Raw genomic sequence first — 24,682 nt, forward strand, 5'->3', positions numbered from 1 at the left:
CTGTGTTGCCTGTGACAGTAAGTGGTGGTCCTTACCTCGACCCATGAGCTTTTTCATTGTGTTTTCTCCCCTGTCCTGCTGAGAAGGGGGAGTGACAGAGCGGCTGGGTGGGCACCTGGTGGGCAGCCAAAGTCAACCCACCACAAGTCCCAAATCTGTTCATTCCTACATAGACATCTGCAGGAAGAATCCAGTCATTTTGCAGTATGTTTTTAGGGAGTCCCTTATACTTCCACACCAGGTTCACCTTCAGTGTGTAAGCAGAGCCCCCTCAGGAACATTTTTTCTGCCAATCTTAACCCTGAACAGTTGTCCTAAAGAGGAAGAAATAGAAGATAAAGGAGAAATTTAAATGTTTTATTTTGCTGTCTAAAGGCAGATGCAATAACGAGGCATATTTCTGTATTAACCTTCTCTTTATTCTTCCAGGCTTGTGATACTGTTTTGAGTGTGTTTCTTGCAGAGAAATTTCCTTTGTCTCCTTGGAATTGGAGCGTGCCATGGAGCTAATCATAAGAATATGCTCCCTTTTGCTCCTTCCTTCCCCCACCCTTGTTTCACACAGAGAAAGCAGAAGACCTTGAAGTGACGTTTGGTCAAAGTTTTGGTGTCTGGGAGAGGTAGCTTATACTGTTCAATTGCTTCAGGCTAGTTAGTGCACTACCTGAGAAGAAATGTAGGATGCATGTTTCTTAAACTTGCCTTGGCTGTGCTTTATTGGGAGGTTACAGGGCACTGTGGAGAAGCAAGCTATGTATTCCATAATGGAGTGGCGGATGAAGTAGAATGGTAGATGGGTCGTTGGGGTGGGATGAGTTTGTAAGCAGGGTCTTTGTCAAATATATCAACTAACTTTTATTGCTGTTTTTGTCTGAAATAGACCAAATGTTGTATTGCTATTACTATGGAGGGCTCAGAGATACCTCAGATTCTTACATCATCTGAAGGAAGGCTGGGGAAAAACACTTCAATGTGACTATTTCAGAATAGACTCTTTTTTTTTGTAAGGGCTTGACCTCAGTAGATACCTGTTTATATATTTGTTTCCTGCAGTAATGGTTGCAAGTGAGTAGCCTCATTTGTCATATTTTGAAAACTGTGATGGCCAGTAGGTTCATAGGAGCGCCGGGGGGGTTATAAGGTGTGCCTTCCTATTTCTGTCCTTTTCATGTGCTGTGGATGGACTCTAAAAGAAGGAAACAGTTGAGAAACACTGTTACAGGGTGTTGGCCAAGTCTGTGAGATCAGGACCCCCTCTAGTGGTGACACCTCTGCCAGACTCTAGGAGAGGCTTTCTCCCGAGTATTGGTTTCCTTCAGTCATGGATTTTTTTCTCCCTCTAAAAGCCCTATTTAGGTCCCCTCTGATAACTGTGGTGAATATGTGTGATTACTATTACAGTTGTTACTTAGAAAAGTAATAAATTGGGTTCATTCTAACCATCAGTGACACAGAGAAGGCAGTGTTGTGTTGTATATCACTAGTGTTAGTTATCTTCAACTTGCCCACGTATTATAACACTATGTCAAGATGTGGGGAAGAATCAGAGAACTCATGTACAGAGTGGTAAAGGAGAAACTTTTAATGAGTTAAACTATGGTAATGATAGGAAAAGTGGATACAAAAGTACATGTATAATCACTTTGAAATTTGCTTACACCTGTAGTGTAATCTTAATTTGTCTGTGGCTTTGAGGTCGAGATTTTTAATGTTAATTCTTAAATTAAATAAATTAATCCTTAAAATTCTCCCATGTGTATGGGAGACAGATGGAAAATATGCTGACAGTGCTCTAAAAAGTAGTGCTTAGCAAGTGTGTAACAGCAGAGTCGCTTCATAATCTGTTCAAATTATTTTTCTTGCAATGTCTGTACATTTTTATGTCGAAGTGCCTGGGATAGATGCACCTTCTACATTTTTTGAGTCAGCAGTCGTACATCTAGTAATGTTGATCAGTGTCTAAATGTTACTGTTGTATGTTATTGCATCAGTAATGATGACTTCCTCGGGAATCAGCATTGGAGCTACTTTTTTCTTAATCGTTACAAGTTGTAGTTTCAGAATGAAAAACCTTGAGTCCATGCACTGCTACGTTATATTTTTTCTTACAGGGAAGCAGAATTGTTTTTAGTTTATTGGGCATTCTTTGTCTTCTGTTACTTGTTCTTCTGTCTGCTAAATAACTTAAATAGAAGTGTCTCTTAATGAAGAAATGCCATGTATTCTTCGTGGCATAATTGTCATGAACAAACCAGAATGCATTTGACACCAGAATCAGTGGAGGTCTTTGCTGCCTCTTTTTTGTTCATGTAGCATCACTGTCGGTAGAAGTTCCTGACCACAGTAAAAGCTGGCTGTGCATCCAGGCCATTATTCATTGATAGGAGCAGATAGAGAGGGCAAGTAGTTAAGACAAGTTATGCCGCTATGCAAGATAACGACAAGTTGTAGGGCATGTCTTAAAAGTATATAGCACTTTATAGTTGCATTACAGTGTTTTCAAGACTAATATATAGCATTTGTCTATAGAATGATGCATTTTCCTACCATTTAGGAGGAAAAATTGGGTAAAGACTAGAATGAAGTAATTGCTTCATCAGAGACCATTGACTATTTGATTCTGATAAGTGCAATTACATTGATAATACATCACTTGCCGTCTTCGCCAAGGCAAGTATGGGTGGGATACAGTGTTGCCGAAGGTCTGAGGTGCAGTTAGATATTTCAAAAGTTGTCCAAGATACAGTGCCATCAATTTATGGCTTCAGTTATCAATGAAGATATACCTAGCTAATCTGGAAATACAGGCTTCCTAAAGCCTAATAAAAATACGGGTAATTTACAGTATAAAAGGTAATGCTTCATACAGTTGTGTTATGTCATATATAGACTTCTTTATGTCTTTCCTAGCATTCTTATTTGCATAATTTTCCCATGAAATTAAGGTTGAACTTAATATTTTTTTAGCCTCTTACAGTGAATTGCTTGAATTCTTTGTCAAATCCAATTCAGACATCTCATTTGAATACCTTGAATGGTATCTTAGTACAAATGCAAATAACTTCTTCAAAATAATTCCTGTCTTTTTTATTCAGTAAGTGCTGAAGAGTACAAAAATAGAAACTTGGTGGGCTGCAGTTAAGGTTGTTTGGGTGACTTTTTTACCTTGCAATTTCTTGATTTCAAAACTCCATATCAAATACAGATCTTTCTTCTGTTTCAGATTTTTATCTATCTATCTATCTCTCAGGAATTTCCTGCTCAATGGTGGATAGATGCTTACTTGCATAATTCCAACTTTTGTCTGTTGTAGGTTTGCGTGTTAGAAGTATAAATTTATAGTGAATTTTTCCATAATCTGAAAATTTAAAATCACTGCTTTTTGATAATACTGCTTTCATTAAAATTCTTGGGTAAGATTTGTGATGTAGTAATGCATATACATATTTATTTAATTAATTGCTGTTCTGACTTAAAGGCTTAAATTGTTTAACTCTCCTGTGAATAGTCTGCAATTTTATTTAATAATGTATTAATAACTGGTATTTAATAATGTATTGCTAACTTGAAGGTAGGAAAATTGGAGCACTTTGTTAACCTTGCTGAAAAAAATTATATGACTTCAGGTATTATTCTGGTTATTTTGACAATGCCATTTTGTTTTCTGCAGTGGCAGTGCTTTATACCATGTGTGTATGTGTAGTGGCAGTTGATAACCTGCCTGTAAAGCATGGAGTCAGAAAGGTCGTAGTCAGCAGTGGTACTTCATTGTGGTAGACATATTCAGAGCTACAGGAATTGGAAGGTTTTGCCCCAGGGATGGGGTCAATTATCACTGGTGTGATGGCAGCGTGGACCCTGACCGTGCAGTGTGCCAGTCGCCAAACAAGGCTTGGAGTCTTCTGTTAAGTGCTTATTTACCAGTCTGAACTTTTTGCTTTTTATTGTTCACTCCCAGCTAAGGAAGTGCTTATTTTGTGTAGTTCCTGTCTAGCTTCCAACATAGTAACATTTCTCATACAAAAGCCATGTCATTGCGCCAGAATTGTGCTGACTCTTTTAAAGATCAAGATTCCATCTGATATTTTTCTAAACTGGCTTGCTTTTTTTTTTGTTCCGTTACTTTATTTTGGAGTTTTAACAAACTTGTTCTTGGCAGGAAAAGATGAAGTGAAGCCAGATGTAGTTTGAAAACATCTTGATGTCACAAATAATGAATGAATAGTGTATTTGATTTAAAACAAAAAACTCACTCCAATGCATGGCCTCCCCCCCATATTTGTTTATATTTATGTCACCTATTTCATAATGGAAGTTACAGGAAATAGTCACCTCAGGTGAAACCTACCTATACTGTCTTGGCATGAAATGTACTTCTGCCATCATAGATTCATTAATTTGTTAGATCTCCTTTGTGTTAGATAGTATAAGGAAATTAATCAAAATTCCTTTAAGCACTGGGAAATTCCATCCCTCTGTTCATTTCCATTTCTGTAGCAAAAAATAGTCTGTACAGTAACTTCATTATTATTAATTATCCTGAAGCATTAATCTTCAAATTAATGAAGCAAGGGGGATGTGTAGCTTAGTGATTTGGGAAGTGTAGAGTTAAAAAATTACAGTAAGAAAATAAAGGTTTGCCAACTTTTCTGTATTTTAAAAATATTTTCAGAAGTTGTTTAAAATTTTAGTGTCTGCATTCTTTTTCCCTAAATAATGAACCCAAGAGAGCTTTCGCAAAATATTTTTCAGAAGGTTTATGAATTGTGACAGAAACAAGATACATGCGTACTGTTTTTCTCAGTATGTTCAAAAGGTTCTGCAGTTTCGTTAAGGCTTAACCCTTGTATTTTGTTCTAGAACTTAAATATCAAAGTAAACCTGAAATGCATACAGACTAATTATAAGATGCAGTAATTTGAGGCAAAAGTGCCTTCGTATAAAGTAGTATCAAAATAATTATGTAAATTTCAGAAGTTTCTGTACATGTTTACATATTCTTTTAAGGTACAGTATAAAATTGTTATGCAGGCTGTTTTCCTTATTTTTCATTTCTGAAGGCATGCGCTTTTCTGTATGGAATTTTCAGACTTCTGAAAGCCACTACGCTTTCTTCACAGCTGCATCATGTTCAGAGGCCCACATTCATTCTAGGATTTAATAAAAACCATGTCTTTTTAAAATTTTATTTTGCTTCCATTTGATCAGGGAAGTCTATTTTTTGGCAAAAATTATTGCCACTAGTTAAAAAATGTGATGAGCATTCTGTATGTCAGATGCCATTCCAGGACTCTGTTTCTCAAAGACATTCAGATTTGGTAGTAGTGATACCTCTTATCAGTAAATTATAGTAGCAAACTTCTGCTTTTTCTATTAAGCTAGGTTACAATGGTATTAAATAAAATGTGTAATTTTTATTCCTCTGCCTTATGCTGTTAATAAAATTGTTTTTTTCTTATTTAGGAAGCAACAATAGATACAAGTGTTGAAACGATCTTAATCTTAAACTGTGATAACCAGACAATAATAAATAATTGACTTCCTTTGTTGTAAGTTAATTCTTGAATTCCTTTGTTGTGTACATAGCGTGTCCTATAACCCACGGTCCTGAGGATGACAGGAAGGAATTTGTCTGTTATGATCTGTGGGTTTTTTGTTTTGTCCTTCTTCAGATTAACAGAGTTAAAGCCCTTGAGAACAAAGGATAGTAATAAAATTTAAAAAAATTGAAAAAGCATCTTACTGTCATAGTAATGTCTGTTACAGGAGCAGGGTCAATCTAGTTGCTGTTCCATTTTTTTGAGGTACTAGAATTTTTCAAGGGTAAGTCAAATGTTGTGGCAACAGTCCCTTTTATTTGATGTAAAGGTAAATGAGAACAGGCATGAAGATGGAGTTTAGGTGGTAGGCTGCAGTTTTAGTAGCTTGAGAAGAAGTAACATTTTTGTGTTCTCAGTTTTTGATCTGTGTATCACGTGACAAGGATCAGATGAAGGATAAGATGTCACTCTCCATGTACCATCCAGTGCCATGCAGGTTGTCTTCAGCCTAGGCCTAACTTTCAGTTTACTCTTTTGGATCTCTAAAGGAGGAAACGAGCAGTATGTCTGTGGCAATGTCACTGCAGAAAAACGTGGTTTAAAAAAAGGGAAGGTTTTATTTGCAATCAAATTGTAAAATACGAAGATCCCCTGCATGATTCAAAAAGTTACAGCATGACAGTCCTCTGTTAATATCTGATAATAAACACAGCTAGGGAGGCAGGAGGAGAGGGAACCAGTGGTAATTTTTTTTGAATGCCATGTTAGTAAACACTCTCATGCTAAATAGAAAACAGTAGAGGATTAAAGCGCTGAAACAGAGGAACATTGAAGAGCTTTCTCCCCCTTTGAAACAGTAATAACATTCACTCAAATAGGGAATGCTTTAGTTTGACAGCAGAGGTGAAGGAAAGGAGAAGCTGAGGTAATGCTGCATCTACCTGCTATCTAAGCCTGGTAAGAGAAAGCAGAGCAGTTCAAGCATTGCTGTTGTATAGTAACTTAGAAGTGAATAATTTTGGTTGACGTGCTCAATTCAACCATACTGCCACTTGGGTCAGCAGGGCTTCTCTCAGTTACTGCACTCCTAGGCCATTGCCGTTGTCTCAGTAGAGGATGGAGTAATGAAACCAACTTTTTGTCAAAAGCAACGAAGCGCAGCAAAGTGGGATCTGACAAGGGGAATAGAGTGTACTGAATTTCAGTTCGCATTGCAGGAGACAGGAACAAAAAAAAAAAAGATAAAACCTTCCCACTGACAATAGTTTTGAACTCAAGCTGTGCCTCTGCGCAGCAAACTGATGAGTCTGGAACTGCAAAGGAAGTTAAAAAGATCTTCAGGATTCTGCCTGTTTGTTCACAAAAGCAAAAAATTGCTTTATGGCCCTAAAGAGAGGATTCAGATAATCAGCGCTCTGGAAATGTATCTACTATACTTCAGCTGCTTCTCCTTTTATGTTGTTTAAGAAAGTAAGCTTTGAAATAAGCTTTGAAGGATCAGGGAGTAGGCTTAAAATAGCAGCAATGAAGAAGTGAGGAGATCATCAAGTTCCATTTTTCCTTGTATCCTTCCCATCAGACATCTCACCTTTTGCCCAGTTACATTCCTGTTCCTTTCACTTAAAAGAGGTGACTGTTCTTCAGGTCAGGTTATCCGTCTGGTGGTATGGGTAGGTGGCAGTTGTGCGGTTTCTGATGATAAGAGATGTTTGTTCTGCAACACTGTTTAAACATTTCTTTGAATCCAATTAATGCCGTTGAACGCTGGCATGCATTTTTATTTTATGACTTGAGCTCACATCAGTATTATGATACGTCATTTTCCATACTGTGGTAGGTAAGGAACAAAGCTCAGTAACATTTCTTCTTACTGATTTTCCTTTGTGTCTGTGTGCTTAAAATAAGAAATAAAGAATGAACAACTGATTAAAAATCAAAAGCTTTCATTCTGTGGGTACAAGCACCCACTTGGGGGATTTGGAATCCGTCATTGTTGTCTTGTATGTACTTACACCACATACCAAATCCATTCCTGAAGGTCTTCAGCATTTTTTATAGGTAACATTCTTTTATAACTGATTGAGATCTAGGAAATACAGGTCATTTTGAAGTGTTATCCAAAGAATTCTTTTTCTTTTTTTTTTTTAAAGAAATTAAAGGTATAATCCTTGTTGTTTGTTTTCTCTAAATGCTATCATTATTTACAGATGTCTAGCTGTATATCAGCTAGATCTCTGGGTATATTATATGAGCTTTGGAATCTATACTTGGTTCTGTTTGGAAGTATTTCCTCAGCATATTGAGTCCTGCAAATAATTACTTTTTATTAGACTGAATAAATTTTAATTGAATGTTTGCTCTTTTATATGCAGTCTGTTCTGTTTCAAGATTGTAAAGGTTAGCACTAGTTTTATTTTGCATAATAAAAACATTGGCTTAATTTGCTGTACCACTGTAGGATTACATCTATTAATTTATTTTAATAATGAAGCGTAGCTTTTCAAAGTATATCTTTCTGATGGTTAAAAAATGTACCTTCTCTTTTTCTCTTCTCAGATTTATCCAAGAATAGATTAACTGAGGTTCCTACAGAGTTGTGCCATTTTGTGTCACTGGAAACACTAAATCTATACCACAATTGTATTAAAATTATACCAGATGCCATAGTGAACTTGCAAATGCTAACTTACTTAAATTTGAGGTAAGTTTAACTTTGCCACATTTTCTGTTTATTTGCAAATGTGTAAAGCTTTTTTTTGTCTGCACTTTATGTGTTTCTGGAACAACTGACTACGTTTTTCATTTTATTGGAAGCGGTAGTGCAAAAACTCATTGTCTGTAGATACAGCTCTGTATGAAGGCACTGTAAAGGCCAAAATGTAAAACTAATTAAGGAAAGACCAAGTAATATTAATCCCTTTCTTTCACTTATTTTTCTAGCAAATTCAGCATGGTAATCACATCAGCACAGTTGGTTTCTTTTAACTCCCTTCTGATGATAAATTTTGTGAAGCTTGACATGCTTTTTGTAGTTAAAAAGATGGAGGGACAGAGACACAGGATTAATGTTTTCTTCATGGGGAATGGAAAGAAAAAGCATGATACTTTATCGCTAGTATCTTCTTATGCAGGAAGTATAGTTACTGCCTTTTCAGGAGGAAGGGGCAAAGAATTAGTCACCTTTGTGTCTTTTTCGTGCAAAGTGTGCATGAATACTAATCGGTATACATAATTGCTTGTGGTTAAAGTGCAGGTGAATGCACATTTACTTTTGAGAGAGGGAATGTCAGCACTTTTTCAGTTGGGACAAGATGTGGAGGTTTATTTGCAGTTGAGTATGTAAAAACTGTAATAGTGAAGATGTAATGATCTGTTCTTTGTGAGAATGAGGTTTGGGCAGGGGGCAAAGTGATCTTGGGCTTTTAAATTCAAGGTATGAAGGCTTGGTCATCAGTTTTGTAAACACTGAGAATGTTTCTCAAGCCTTGCTGAAAACTGCAGTTTTGGCCACTGTGGAACACTAATTTTGGCTCTAAAAATTGAAACAGAATAAGGTGTCCTGATGTCTGCACATACGGAAAGAATAGGATTTGAAATTTTGAAACAGTGTTTGTTAGATATACATAAAGAAATTAAGAGTCGATGAAATTATTAAGTTTACATAAAACATCTTAGTAAATTTAGGAATTAGAATTAACTCAATTAGAACTCAATGTAGTGAACTAGTGAACTAGAACTCAATGTAGTGAACTAGTGAATTAGAACTCAATGTAATGATGGAATTTGTGTGAATCATGACAAACCCAGAATAGTTACAGAGTTGATACCACGTATCACAGTAAATTAGACAATCAAAACGAAAGGAAATTTTTCAAGTTTTACTAAGTGAGGTCATTTCCCTCAGTTTAAAATCTCCTCTCCACTTGGATGTGCCCTTCCCCTGTGTTAGTTGAACACAGTAAGCAGTCTGTTGAAGAAGGAAAGATATCCTTGACTTGCCAACCATGTTGCTTCTTGGCAAGAAAAATATTATAGATTTAAAATGAATATTTTTCTGCCTGTACTAGCAGAGCCCATATGTTAAATAGAATTAGAAAGTGATGCCAAGAGATACACATAATCTTTGGGCCTTGGTGGATACTGTTCATGTTTTATTTAAAGAAATTCCTTTTAGACTAATGATGATTTATTACTGACTTGCCCTGGTTATGTGCTGTTCCTATCCCTTAGTGGGTTGCTTCTGAGTTCTATAGAACTTAAAAATGATTTTTACTTAATTTTTTTGTGTGTGTGTCTGATGCATAGTGTAACTTTTTTAGATTCTAGGCTTCCTCGATTTGAGTTCTTTAGAACTTAAAAAATTATTCCTACTTATTTTTTAGGATAAGTTATGTCTTGGTCTTCTGTAAAGACACTAGAATTGAGAATCCTGACTCCACAATAAGCGTTGATTCTTTTTTCCAACTACTGCTGGTTAGAAGTTGGATTTCTCATCTTTAATATCCTTGGTTTTGTTATTTGATACCTGTCTGTCTCCCTGTGTAACAGAGATATGATGATAGTTTGCTTTGTAAAACATTTTGGGACTGTTGCATGGAGCATGAATATACGTCTTTATATGCAGTTTTGTAACAGACCGCTGGATTGGCAGTTGAAGAAGGAATGTTTTGAGACTTGAGGAATTTTGATTTTTGTTTCCTTTTGTTTCAATTCAATGTTGCAACTCTTACTGAGATTACACAGGACAATTTTTGCCATCTATTTTCAGAGTTCAGTCATGCATAATGGTTCTCTGGAGCCTTAATAGTCATGCAGAAGCTAACTAAAATGGTTCTTACTGGGGTGCCACTTTAAGTTACAGTTCATTGTTCTCCTACAGGTTAAAACATAAAAAAAAGAACCTTATATTTTAGGAAAACCTTGAAATATTCCAGGAAAGACAGTAGTTAATATGATATTCTGTTTAGCTTAAAGTTTCTTCTGAGAATTGATCCACAAATCACAAGAAATTAATATTTTTAATCATCTGGAGATTACAAAGGGCCATGGAATTTGTCATCTTTAAGTTCTAGCATCTTGAGTAATTGTTACTAGAATGAGAACCTAAATCTTTTCAAAGTTTTCTACCAAATTTTGCCTTTCCTTGCAACTCCTCTTCATGAAAATCTTCTGCTCACTTCCTTCCCCCAGCCCCTTTCCTGAAATATGGTATGAAGAATAAAATGGCACATATCAGTCACTTAAAAAAATTGTTTTATCAATTTTAGGAAAAAGTAAGATACAGAGATAAAATGGCTCAATATGAGTCTTGGAAAGAAATGAACCACTGATGGGCACAAAATTTTTCACTGTATTTACCTGGGTTAATATCATAGAATCATAGAAAAACAAGTACCAAATAATCTTCAACTGTAAGTGTGCTTTAAAGTAATTGAGAAAATAACCGGTTTATCTGTAATTTATTTATTTGTCTTTCACTTGGAACAAAAGACATCCACTATACTGCCACATAAAATCATAGGAATGTTTAAATACTTGCAAAACACTGTCTCAGTTTACTTTCTTGCATTCATTAGGAAGGGAAACAGCTGTTCTAGGTGACAACCAGACTTGTTACAATTGAATTGTTATTGAACTGATATAATGCATTTTTTCCAGAACGGTAATATTCCACAATACTGTTTAGTCAATAATGCAGATATTTCTGATGTGCAAGTGTTTTCTTAATGATTGCCATTCAAAAATTTAAATTCTACCTGCATAAAATCTCACCATCAAAATGAAGGAATTATACAACTCTCAGACTTCATGTGAGTATACAGTAGAAGGTCACTGGTGTTTTTAATGGTTTTTTTTTTTGTTTTGTTGCAGTCGAAATCAGCTTTCTTCTTTACCAGCTTGCCTGTGTGGTCTTCCTCTAAAAGTCTTAATTGCAAGTAACAATAAGCTAGGTTCCCTTCCAGAAGAGATAGGTCAGCTAAAACAGTTAATGGAACTGGTATGTTACTGATCTTTTTTTATTTTTTATTTTTACTTTGTATTTAATTAGAAACAGTGAAATTCACTTTGCAAATATATTTTAACAAATGCCTAATACTATAACGCAGGTTAAAAAATTAACTTTTGAACTTAAGTGTGTTGAGTAGTAACACAATAATAGTTTCCTTTATGTTCTTCAGGACCCTTCTAAACAACATCACTGCCCTTGGTTCATTCAAAACTCAGCTTCTAACTTCATCATCTTTACCAGTTTTACTCACCGCCTGCACTGGCTCCCTGTATTCCTGTTTCAAGTCCCTAGTTCTGGCATCAGGCTCTGCAAAGCTGTATCCCCCGCTGTAGCACCCTCCCCTTCTGCTTCCTTTCTCTCTGTATTGCTATCTGCTTACCGCATTGTAGTCCACTAGTGATACTGGTCTTCTCAGTCTATTTTCATTTTATTTCACTATTTTTGTCATGCAACCTTCCTTTCCTGGAACACCCAGATTTACAAACAGATCTAAACAGATTTACAAAATTGTTACATTCCTCTTGTTTTCAAAGCTGTCCACATCTACTGTTTCTGCAAGTAGTAGGTCATCTATAACATACCGTCTAACAAATAAGAATCTGAAAAGGCAAAAATTATTTGGTACCTTAACTTAAAATTAATTTAATTACACATGGTTTTTTTGAAGTTTGTATGTGGAAAATGTATATAAGAGAATACTTCCCCTTCTCTCCCTTTATCTTCCTCTTTTCTGTATTGTAGGCTGAGACTCTGAATTCTCTGTGGCATATGCGTTATGTCTTCTGGGTATTTCTGTTCACCTTGACCTCTTAAGATACAAATTGACAAATAAGCTACATTTTAACACTGCTAATTTATGCGTAGCAAAACAATGATATTTGAACTTTTTTCCAACTGCTGATACCTCCATTGACTGCATTTATCTTGCACATCTTTTCAGTATCTGAAAGTGCCTGCTTATCATACTACTATTTTTATAACAGTAGTTTCTCTACTAAATTATGTTACAGAAATTGAGCTGACCTTGCTTTAGGCCCCAGTCCTGCTACTGGGTCTTCATTTGTGGAGTGAAGTGGCAACTGTGGGGCTTTTTTCCTTCTAGTATTCTTTTTGTACAGCATCCTGTGGTACCAGGCTTCTGTTATTTATTACAACTGATCTGGCTGTTGGTGAGGATTGGGGGGTAGTTACCTTTTCCTTTCTGGGTTATACCTGAGCTAAAGACTACCAAGTTTGTTTTGTTTTCTTTGGTGAACATTATTAATTTATCTTATCAAATAGGGTGGGTTTTTTGGTTTTTTTTGTGTGATGGGTTTAATTAGATTACTGAAATGGTTTTGATGTAATTAACTTTCAAAAAATGTGTTAGGCTATAGTATTGTTTCTGTTGTGTTTAAAATAGATTCAATAAAAGATTATGGTTCCAGTTTTATATATAATTAAAGTTAAACAGTATTAATCACATCCTAATTTAAGGGATAGGATGACTGAATAGATAATAAAGATTGAAACCTGTTAGCTCTTGATTGCTTCTAGTTTAAATGTAGCCTTGCTTAGTGGTGCGGGGCTCGTGAAATAATTGAAAGACTTGGCCTGATTCTGTCTGGTCAGGATCACCTGTTGTATTTGTATTAACTGAGGTCTGTGATAATATTTTCAGTAAAGAGCTGCTGAAGTGCTTTCATATCTAATTTCCCCTCCAATTTCAAGTTTGAACCCTCCCAGTAGCATAAACTAGCATTGCTGATGCTGGAAGTGTTTCATTTGTTAGTAAGAGTTTGTACTTAGCTTAATAATAGCCCTTACCCTTATTTTAGACTTTTGAAAAGTTAAAAACTAAAAGCTTGAAAATCAATGTAGATTATACTCAAAGAAGATAGAGTTTGTTTTGTTTTTTAAAACAAATCATATGTTTAAATTAACTTCTGGAATACTGGATTTTCATATTGCTTTCCAGTTACAGTATAATTTCAGTGTTACTCTTTGTCAGGAAGAACACAACAATTCCTGCTCTAAAAATATTTCAAATGAGAGGCTATAGCAACATGTCACTTTGGTAGCCTAGAAGAATTATGAAAGCTGAAGACGGTGGTCTTGTGATTAGAACGGGAGTGGGTGGGAAGTGAATAACAAGTTTTTGTTAAATTGGGCATGGTTCTGTTGAGATGATCTGATTACTTAGTTTGATATCACCATAAGTGTTTGGTACATTTCCAGTGAAATGAGTTGCATTATTTAGCTGGAAGTGACTAAACTGTGATGTATTGGGAGAAGCAAATAGTGGTACGATTGAGAGCCAGTATCTGTATTGGCATATATAATATAATGCAGTTTAGATAATAGGGTGATCATTGTTCTAAAACAAGTAAAAGGAAAAAAAAAAGATTAAGTCATGCTGCAGTTGTTGCACAGAACGTTCAGCTGTGTGAGAGCAATGCCAGCCTGAACAGCATGTGGCCTTCAAGCAACACCACCACCCAGCCCTCTGGCAGGGGTTGCTGTTGCTTTGGGATATACGGAGTGGTGGTGCTGAGCTGGCACAGGGGATCAGTCCTGAGAAGTGACAGATACCACCTGACTGCATTCAGTGCTTGTATTACTAGGATTTTGCCAAGCACCCTCAGGTTTTCAAAGTGCTTTACAGCTTTTCACGGGCTACATGCAGTAAAATCTGTGTGTACGTAGCAAATGGATTTTTTTGTGGTTGTTGTTATCTAACTTTTTGAAACAAATTTTACCTCTGTAGTCACTCTTGAATGATACAAGCATAGTTTGCTGCAAATTAGGTCAGATTTTTCCAACTAACTACTTTCTTCCCTCTCCCCTCCAAAATGGGGTAGGTGATTCTTTTTCTATTACATGTATATATTTATATAAATTTCATACTTGTGGCATAGAATGGCTTAGATATTACATGCAGTAAACTTTCAGGTATTCTTTTAAATTTTAGGGTTCTGGGTTATATAGATCTGATAGCTATCTGACAAGCATCAAAATAACATATAAATTATTCTCCCTGCAGGATATATTAAAATTATTTGCAAAATTTGGTTGGGAAACTTACTTTTATTTGCAGCTGCATAACTCAATCATACCTCTACTGTCAGCCAGGAGGATGAGCGCAAAACTGGTGTGAAGATAATCTGAACCTTACTCTCCATCAAAGTAAAAAAGTAATTGGGCAGAGATAACTCATTAATAGCACCCAAAACTATCAGATGTACAGTAAAATTCTGTTCTCCATCCTGTCGGGCAGTATTGCACTTCTGCCTTCTCCAGAGAATGGCTTTCTCCATCTCTGGGACGCTCCTGTCTCATGTTGGAAGCCTTTAAATCTTTGAGCAGAGATTTAGGATTCACCTCATTCATCTAATCTGGGCCAGCAGTCTGACCAAGTGGGAGCTCCTGCCTTCTATTACCTAAAAGGATCCATGTGCTCATGCACCGTGTAACTTCTTTTTACCATTCAGTATGGCTGGTATGTCACAAGCTCTGACAGAATCTACGTGCTTTTTAGGAATAACAGCTCAGTCAGGATTCCCAAGTTTTAAAATGGACGTAAGGAGGAAGTTTACCTCAATTTGGATGGTTTGGGTAAACTCCTGTATGTCAATAAATGTGTTAATATGGAGCCAGAGTACCATATTTGTTTTTATGTTTATGTTATGCTGAATTTTATTGGTTTAAGACTGTTTAAACTTTACCATAAACAAAAGAAAAATGTGATTGTTTTTATTTGTTTTCACGCCATTGAGCTTCATGCCACAGAAATCAACGTTAAAGTTACATACGCCTTAACGTTTCTCTAATCTTGAGAAATTGTGTCTGTGTTGTCATGGCAGGACGAAATAGAATTAATGCAAGTCTGACCTTCAGCAAACACTAGCCCCTGGAACTTGAGTAGGTGTTTGGACTTCAGTTGTCTGCAGATGTCCATGAAGCGAAGTTCCAAACTGCTGGTTATCTAGTTCCTTTAAAAAATTATTAACCTGAAAACCATAGGCATTTGACTTTGATAGTATTGCTTCCATTACTGCCAAAGTAATGGGAAAGATAAACACTGTCTCTGTCACATACACACTCATGAATTCTAATAATAGTCAAGACCGTAAGTATAACTAGAAATGTTATAGGTCTTTTTTCCATGGCTATTCAAACAAAGTAATAAAAAAAAATGTTGGATTGCAGTGTTTAGTAGGATAAAGGATACTACTGTCTCTAGAGATCTTGTGAATGCTGACATGCTGTCACAACAGATCAGTCTTATTGAGGATGTTTTGAAAAGTTGCACTGCCAGGCTCCCTCCCCACTTTAAAATTCTCTGTCTCTTTCCCTGACTTGTTCTGATGTGTGTGCATAAGTACACTTGGTCTAGATTTCTCTGGCACAAGGTGACTTTAAATTTAAATTCCATGCTCTAAAAATTGAGTATCTAATTATGAAGTTGTTTAAAGTCTGTAAATTAAAAATAGGACAGTAAAGCTTTAAAAATAAATGATCTGGGAACAGTGCAATTAACAATGCTTTGTGGCAACTTGGGCAAAAGATGCACTCATTAACTGGGATTTTTAATTTCCTTGTCTAAAAGCTAAAATAATTTCCTGACTGTGTTTTTTATAAGAGAAGGATGCTTTGGCAGCAGACAGATTCTGTTGCAGGAAGAAACTTGTCTGATAGAGCAAGCAGCATTGCCAGATCACGTTTTGCTTTTACTATCATTTTTTGTTAACTAGTTTTTAGGCTTGAAGATAGAGAGTTAATGTAACACTTTTGACTAGTATTGAAGCAACTATCTTCAAAGAGATAACTTGGAAATCTGACTGACTTTTAGAAATTTTGTAGTCTAAGAGCTCCCAGATACTGTATAAATCCATTTGAAACAATCAAGAGAGTAGGAGTGAACGTCCTAAAAGTATTCTGTTGGCTATTCAGGAATATTTGGCATTACCCCACTTAGCTCTCATACTATGAAATACTGTTTCCTTTTTTTAACACAGAAATGGAAGCATAATTGGGCCATTACTCAAATTTACAGGTTGCCTGGGATGTAAGTGGAGGTTTCGATGTCCTTTTGATTTAGACGGTTTGGCAGTAAAAATGTTAGCTAGTACCTGAAAACTATCTCGTTTTAGACTGACTTAATCCAAGAAGTTGATTTTTAGTATGCATGAGTAGCAGTTTCTTGTTAGCAATATTGTTAAAGTATAATATGTATTACAGTAATACTACTGTAATATAAACTTGTTGTTTGAAATTATGCTCAGTATAGCCAGACCTTATACTTTCAACTCAACTTTACAGCAGTTACTCCTTTAGGAAAGCTGAAATGAGGATGGGTTCCAATTTCATCCAGATTATTAAACCAGTTATATTTAGTCATCATAATCAGACCTACTTAGAACCTGTCTAGGCAGTTAAGGAGTATCTTTTACAATAATAGGTTGAATGTCTGTATAATACTAAACAAGACCTGTCCTATTTTATTATGCCCTGCTATGTGATGTGATAATCAAATATATGCCTTTCCTGACCATCATCACAGAATGCTATTGCCGTTTTCTTGCCTTTTTTTTTTTTTAATTTTGCTTAAATATTCCCTCCAAAAGAACAAGAACCTTTTTAAAAAATCAGATCCACACACTAGCAGTTTTACATTTCATCCAAACATTTTTTGGTTATATAATCATGGTACTGAGGTCTTCATATAAATAAAAGTTAAGAACAAAAAGGTAGAACATCTTAAGCAAATGGTTTTGAATGTTTCTATAGAAATTAAGTTAACTTTCAAAATTAACTTGTTCTCCAAATACGAATTCGCTCTGGGTTTTAAGCAAACTGTGAACATTTGTGAAGAAGGACATAGATGGTTGCATGTTTTCAGGTTAATAAAATGTTGCAAAGTAATAGCAAATTAGCTACAATTTCACATCTGTATTATTTAATATTCAGGAACCAAAAGTTCATTATTTCTATTATTACTATTTTGCTATAGGATGTCAGCTGTAATGAAATCACAGTTTTGCCACAGCAGATAGGCCAGCTGAAATCTTTAAAAGAACTGAATGTCAGAAGAAATTACCTCGAAGTTTTACCCCAAGGTAAAAACAAACAAACAAAAAATTCTAATACCTTTATGGTAGCTCTTTTTATTAGCATTTAATCATGTAAGTAAATATAATTAAAAAGTGGTAATTACTTTTGTGTTCAAATTTATTCCATTTGAGTTTGCAGAATATAACATTCAGTGGTATTCACTAAATAACAGTGCATGAGGTTTTTTTAATGAATTATCTTTATGATTCTAGGCATCTTTTAAGTTGCACAACTATTTACCTGTGAATGCAGCATGGGAACTGTCCGCTGAGTTTCAGGGGGGAAAAAAAAGCCAAAGTATTTATTTTAAAATTTATTGTCACTTGTATAACAATAACACTCTTTTCTCAGTATAGAATGGAGTAAAGGTTGATTATATTCCTGCCTAAGTTTGTATTTTTCCTGAATGCCAAAGAAAGTTTAATCAGAAATATTTTATTATTTTATGGCAAAAATAAATACAGATATAACACTGTCTCTCTTTTTGTTACTTTTAGAACTAGTACAGCTTCCCTTGGTAAAGTTCGACTTTTCCTGCAATAAAGTACTTGTGATTCCAATTTGTTTTAGAAAGATGGTGCAGTTACAAGTATTGCTGCTTGAGAATAATCCTTTGCAGTCTCCACCAGCACAAGTAAGTAACATCTATCATTTAAATTGTGCCCCTTAATATTGGGTGGATGATAACAAATCATAGCTTATAAAATGTCACCTTCTGCAATTGCAGGCTTCTGAATGTCATCCATCACAGACATTAATTGTTGATGTATAAATAAGACGCAGAAAGTATGCTATGTTCTGTGTTATGAGTCTATGCATTACTTGAACCAAAATGAGTCTAGAAGATTTCCATTCAATTAGCTATCTGTTTATTTTTGTTGTTCCTATCTGCGTATGAAACTTAATGTTGGAATATGTATACAATTTTGAAAAAAAGAATTGAGAAACTTCCTGGATAAATTTTCTCTCTGTTAATAAGAACCCAGTTCTAGAAGGTTCTACAGTGATTTACTATTAACTTAAAAACTATGCAGATGGTCTAGAACATAATCCATGTGAAATTTATTTTACTTCATAGTGTAAGATTGTGATACACAAAGAAATCAAACTCCTGTTCTGAACTGTAGACCATGCTGAGAAATGATGATAATAAATGAATGGAACCTGTGCTTGCTGCTTAAGGACAACTTCGTTGTTGTTGACTTACTGGACAGTAGATTCAAACTACATCTCTGAAAGCTACAATTATTCTAGATCAACAGCTGTTGAAGTACTTGAGAGTTTTTGTTACATTGGAGAAGTTCTTTTCATAACCAATGGTGATGCTGCTACTAAACTCAAAAAATACAGAGCAAGTTTCAGCAAGCACTTGAGCTAGAAGTGTGCAGTTCAAGAAAAAAATTCTAAAATGCAGGTGAAATGCATCATAAAGATGCTTGGACACTAGTAAAAACAATGTGACTAAGAGTATAAAGGACATGCTGATTAACTAAATGTCATTATTGACTAATTTTGGAAAATAATTATTAAATTTATGGTTAGTAACAGGCCATATGATATATTTTATAGTAATTCGTTTGAGTGAAAAGCTCATTTGGATTTTAAGTAGAACATATTCTTTTCTTGTTTTCTGTCTTACTCTCTGAGGGTATTTATACTAGTACGCACAGACAATTGATTGGGTAATTGAAATAGTTCTTAGTAATTTAAAAAAAAAGAATAAAATCCATTTTATGTGATATCTATGACGATATGAGTTGGTTTTCAGGGATTTTTACGCTGACATTTGGAATAAATTATTTCTTTCATTCTAGTTATAAACGTAACTTTTTTTCTTGTCTAACAGATTTGTACAAAGGGTAAGGTGCATATATTCAAATATCTGACTGTACAGGCCTGTCAGATTAAAACAGCAGACTCACTGTACCTTAATGCCATAGAACAACAGCATTTGCCACAACCCGTGGAAGAAAGGTATGTATGATAATGTCACTTATTTTTTTCATGTAACACTTATGGACAAAGTGAAATAAATATATTTATATCTTTAGCTTCCAGAGTTTTGTTTGTTTAGATGTTATTTAGAGTGTACTTTTTTTGAACAGAGATTTGTTTTGCTTTAATATATTTTATTCTAGTGAAATCCCTATAATAGTTTAGAACTAAATATTTTTAACAATCTGTTCTGATTAAAGTTAGCAACACATTAGGAAAGAGCTTAGAAGTGAACCTTAGTTTAAATCTAACCTCTTACTAGTAGACTACTGGAATATATTAAAAATAATTGAGATGGTAGCTATCATTAAGTGTTGCAACTTCTTGTAAATCTATTAACACATTAAATAAGTTTTAATTTCTTGTGTTGTTTTGTGATTTATATGTTGTTACACATTCGTTGCATAGTTGTTTTAAGCTTTTTTTATTCATCCAGAGGCTTATCCATCTGGCCAAGAGAACTGCATGAATGTTAAGACCCTTTTAGTGTGAAATGTGCTAATTTGTTAGCAAAATGAAAGACAAAATCTTTAATGTCTTACATCAAACATCTAGGAAATGTCATCTTGTATGGTGGTTTAAGGACAGGAACAGACACAAAGCAGCTCCTTTTTATGAGAATCTCTATAGCTAATTGGAAACCAGTTTTTAGCCAGCTCTTTCTTTGCTAATGTGGGAAGTTTAATATAACCAACCAGAGAAAGTACGATAATCTCTTATTTTTGGAGAGAAGTACTCAATAAAAACAAAGTGTTGATGTAAATAAAAAAAGAGATGCTGCTGCTAACATCCTGGGGAAAAAAAAAGAACCATTATGGAATCTCCCTGTCAGTCATCTAGATAAGGTTTCACGCAAATTGTTTTCCTCCATGTATGTTTGGAGATGCCTTTGTGGATTTCAGATAAATGCCAAAGGTGGGAAGAATCCAGGATAAAGAGTAAGTTTTCCATTCGGGAAACACCTACTGGTTTTCTGTTTTGTTTTTTCAGTATACAAGAAAATTGACAAGAATGTCATGTCCTGTATGACATTTTGGTCATATAGGATCATACACGTTAGCGTAAGGGGATAGTACAGAGTAGATACCAGTTGGTAACTAACAGCCTAATGCTCTATCACATAATAATTACCAAATTTTTATTTTAGAGAATAACTTCACACTTCTAAAGAAAAAGCATAACCTGGTTAGGATTTCCATATGCAGTTTCTACACAAAATCCTTAGTGTTTACTGATAAGAGGTAATTTAAGATTAGGATTAATCAAATATCTTATTCATGTGACGACTGATAAAGTTCTTTTTTAAATTGCTGTGTCAATCTGAATTCAGGATTACAGTTTTCAGGACTGCAAAAAGAGGATAATAAAGCATATTAAAAAAAAAAGTTAGGTGATGAGTGTATTGCATTTAATAGTGTACTTTAAAATGAGTGGAGGTCATACTAGGTAATGAAACCAGGAGAGAGAGCAGTTGCCATTATTATAGTCGTTTTCTTAAAAACCTAAATTTCAAAATCTATTTTAAAGCACCAAAAGAAGGTTTCTGTGTTAATAACTACTTCAAGCCACAGGGAAATACCAGTTGATTTTTAATGCATCAATGGTTACAATTAAATCAATTGACTCCAGTTTGAGTTCAACTAGTTTAGTTGCTTTTCCCATGGCTAAATGACTTCAGTCGGATGCCTGTGCTACTTAGCTAGTAACTAAGCATTTTTACCTAGTGTGTAGACAAAAGCAAGCTTTATAGCAGATTATTTCTGTTGTTTTCATTAACCAGCCATTCTACCTGATCTATTTTACTATCACCAGACTGCGAATGTGCAGTTTTTAACCATACTAGGCTATTTCACCCTCTACCATTAAGACTGGTTGGAATTTTGCTTTGATTTAAGTGAAACCAGGACAGAATTCTAATGGTAAATGCTATGACAGCTTTTTTTTTTTTTAATTCACATCTAGCATGGATGACATCTACCCAAGTAAAAAGGACTCAGATTCAGGTGTTGGTAGTGATAATGGCGATAAACGTTTGTCAGCAACAGAGGTAAGTTGCCTGAATTTTGTGTCCAGCTCCCCTTCCTTCCGCACCCATATTTTGACTATATTTTAAGTTGGGTAACAATGTGAATATGTTTTTAGCCACCAAAACCGTGCAACCACATCCTTGGCATGAATTTCTTGCTAAGAAATGGCTAAAACAAAGATAAAAGGAGACTCAGGGGTTTTTTTTGGGGGGGTGGGGGGGTGGGGCGGGTTGGGGTGGTTTTTGTCTGTACGCTTTCTGGAGAGGGCAGTGAGATACTTGCTTACAAACGGTCAACAACCTACCAATAGTGAAAATTCACTACAATTTTCAGACCGTTTACATAATCTAGAGAATGAGGACCAAACCAGAATCCACGTCTGCTCTTTCCAATGAAGTAAATGTCCTAACAGGTTACATGCCTGGCGGCTTTTTGCTTCTTTTCTCTCTGACTGATGAGTCTTTCCTGTTGGGAATTGACAGGAGTTCAGTGTGCCCAGTCCCAGTGTGTTCTGTGGTGTCATGGTTATGGCAGTTTGCTGTAGTGTAGGGACTTCAGAAACTTTGCAGATCTTAATGCGTTTACATGCTCTGGCAGTTAGGCAGTGCTGGAAATAGGCCTTCAAAATTTTTTCTGTACTATATTGTCTGAGTGAGCAAAGAGAAAGGATGGCTTTCTGAGACTAGTGTTGTCCTCAGCAGTTACAGCTGACTTTCCGAGACCCTTTTTCTGAGGCACTGCTCAGCTGAACAGGGCACTAAACCTAGTTGGAGTTGAACTGAACAAATAATGGTAAACAAGTAAATAATTTGCAATATAATTCAGTGGTGATCTTTCTGAAATGTACAAATAATGGGATTTGTGGTCTGACCTAATGGGAAATATTCAGGTCACAATAAAAGAATGGGCTTCTTGCTACTTAAAATAATTTTACGCTGATTCATTAGTGTTTCTCTCCTTCTTTGAGGAAAAGAGATTCTGTTGCTTTTGAAACAAATGTATAAAGAATCAAGCTTAGGTACTGAATTTGTAGTTATTAAAAAGCAAATTGAGAATGAATCCACTTACACACTGATTGGTCTTTTAAATACAAAAGCACTTAAAAAAAAAAAAACACACAGGGATTTCCAAGTATTTGGGCAAGTTTCTTGCTAGATGGAAATTAAGCAGAATTATTGTGATTTCTAGCCAGACTTCTAATGGTTTCCCTCTAGTTGTAAGAGCGTGCAGTCCATTCAGAGACGCTTACAAACTGTTTTGCCATTCTTACACTTCCTGAAGCTGAGTTAGCTTGTTAATGAAACTCTTATTCCAGAATTTCCTCTTTAGCTATAAATAACGCCTTTAAAAAATAGATCATCTTTCCTGTAATCAAAAACATATTTTCAAATTATAGTTATCAGATTAACAAAACATGAATCTTTGAACTAGAATAACTAAATTTAGTGCTTAAATATCACATGAGATACAACCTGAAAGAGAAGGAACTTCACTGTAACCTTGGCTGTCTGAATGAATTTATATTGTGCATTTTTTTGGTTTTTTTTTTGAGCTGTTGGATTGTCATTGTTTCAGGTCTAAAAGAACTAGTGAATTTTGTGCTTAGAATACTTGGAATGTGTTTTTTTTATTTTCTGCTTGAGATACTAATTTGTTTCGTTTTAAAATAGAATTGATTTTAAAATTTAAAATTTATTTTAAAAATTGGCAAATAGGAACAGAACTGCAATGTTAGTTCACTTCATTATAAAGTTTCATCATTTTGATAAGGCTTTATCAGGTCCCTGAATATCCTTTTGAATTTTTTCTTTTTCAGCAGAAGAATACAGCCAATGAATTCATAGAATTACTAACATATGGTCTATTCATAAAGAAGCACATTTATGGTGGTCCACATTTACGGAATGTGTTAAGTCCAGGGTATTCTTGGCAAATAGTGTAGTGAGGAAGATAGGAAAAGACAACAGATACTTTATGCTGCTTGGCAAGCCTACTGTGAGGATGTATGCAGCATGACTACAGCTTCATACAGCAGGATTTGGTCAAGTTAGATGCTCTGGTATCCTCTCCCATATTAGTTTGCTGCTCTTTAGTGAGCACTCTTCTTAATATATATGTTTTTATCAGTCTTGATTTGAGCTGAAACAAGTGTTTCTCTTATTTCTTCTTAGCCATCTGATGAAGATACTATCAGCTTCAATGTTCCAATGTCGGACATCATGGAAGAAGATCAGGTTGTAAAGGAAGATTCAGGTCACCATGCTAACTCAAGAAAAGGTTGGAATGTAAAAAAAAAAAGGAAGTTAAATGCAGGGAAATTCTGTCGATGACTCTATGTATAAGACTAAATTCAGTTTGCAAAAATCACAGCCCAACAAGCATCAGTCTTGTACAAAAGCAGAGTCCAATTCTGTAGTTGGACTTAATGCATGTATAGAGCTTTATTATTCAAAGTCATCATTTCCCCTGGAAAGAAATAAATCTCTTCAGATTTTGAGAGAAGGTGTAATTTTATCTAAATTTTATTAAAGTAACTTACATTTTTCTAAATTGTATCTCTGTGCTGATAAACAATATTTCCCCAAGGTCTGCACATACTAATGATACATTGCAGGATGAACTCAGTGAGTTGTGTATGGAAACCACATAAATAGAAGATCAGCCTTTCCCCAGCGTTACGTACTAGATTAAATAGACTTCAGTTGAGATACTCATCAGAATTTAGAATACTAAGTGAGATGGTAAAAGCATTACATCCTACCTAGAGTGTTTATTGGCACACTGGAGAGGGTAAGTTATAGGATCAGACTACTTCAACCAGATGGGAAAATTATTACTGCCTCATATCCCTGGAAGTAGTATATGTAAGCAAGAGATTGGCATAGGCTCTGAAGGCTCTGAATCATCTGGTTTGAGTTCTGCTGAGAGTTTGTGTTTGTTATAGTATAACAGCTCTGAAGTTGCATTAAACTGCAAGTCACTGGCTGAGACATCTGAATGTCCTAAAATGCTCTCTA

The 24,682-nt window shown here is 35.2% G+C and overlaps 1 protein-coding gene across 9 annotated transcripts in view; it reads left to right on the forward strand.

Annotated features, from left to right (window-relative positions):
* The window catches only part of LRCH1 (leucine rich repeats and calponin homology domain containing 1), a 137,898-nt gene that overhangs the window by 62,938 nt on the left and 50,278 nt on the right, over nucleotides 1-24,682 (forward strand). For all 9 annotated transcript variants that reach the window (XR_012671958.1, XR_012671959.1, XR_012671960.1 and 6 more), the window contains exons 2-8: nucleotides 8,097-8,241; nucleotides 11,412-11,538; nucleotides 17,543-17,648; nucleotides 18,141-18,277; nucleotides 19,490-19,617; nucleotides 21,601-21,685; nucleotides 23,837-23,942. Coding sequence is in view for 4 of the 9 variants with exons in the window: in XM_075139581.1 (XP_074995682.1) it covers nucleotides 8,097-8,241; nucleotides 11,412-11,538; nucleotides 17,543-17,648; nucleotides 18,141-18,277; nucleotides 19,490-19,617; nucleotides 21,601-21,685; nucleotides 23,837-23,942 (834 nt within the window). In the remaining 5 variants the exon portion in view is untranslated. The remainder of the gene's footprint in view (nucleotides 1-8,096; nucleotides 8,242-11,411; nucleotides 11,539-17,542; nucleotides 17,649-18,140; nucleotides 18,278-19,489; nucleotides 19,618-21,600; nucleotides 21,686-23,836; nucleotides 23,943-24,682) is intronic.

This window comes from Calonectris borealis, chromosome 1 (assembly GCF_964195595.1).
Source record: "Calonectris borealis chromosome 1, bCalBor7.hap1.2, whole genome shotgun sequence".
Lineage (NCBI taxonomy): Eukaryota > Metazoa > Chordata > Aves > Procellariiformes > Procellariidae > Calonectris > Calonectris borealis.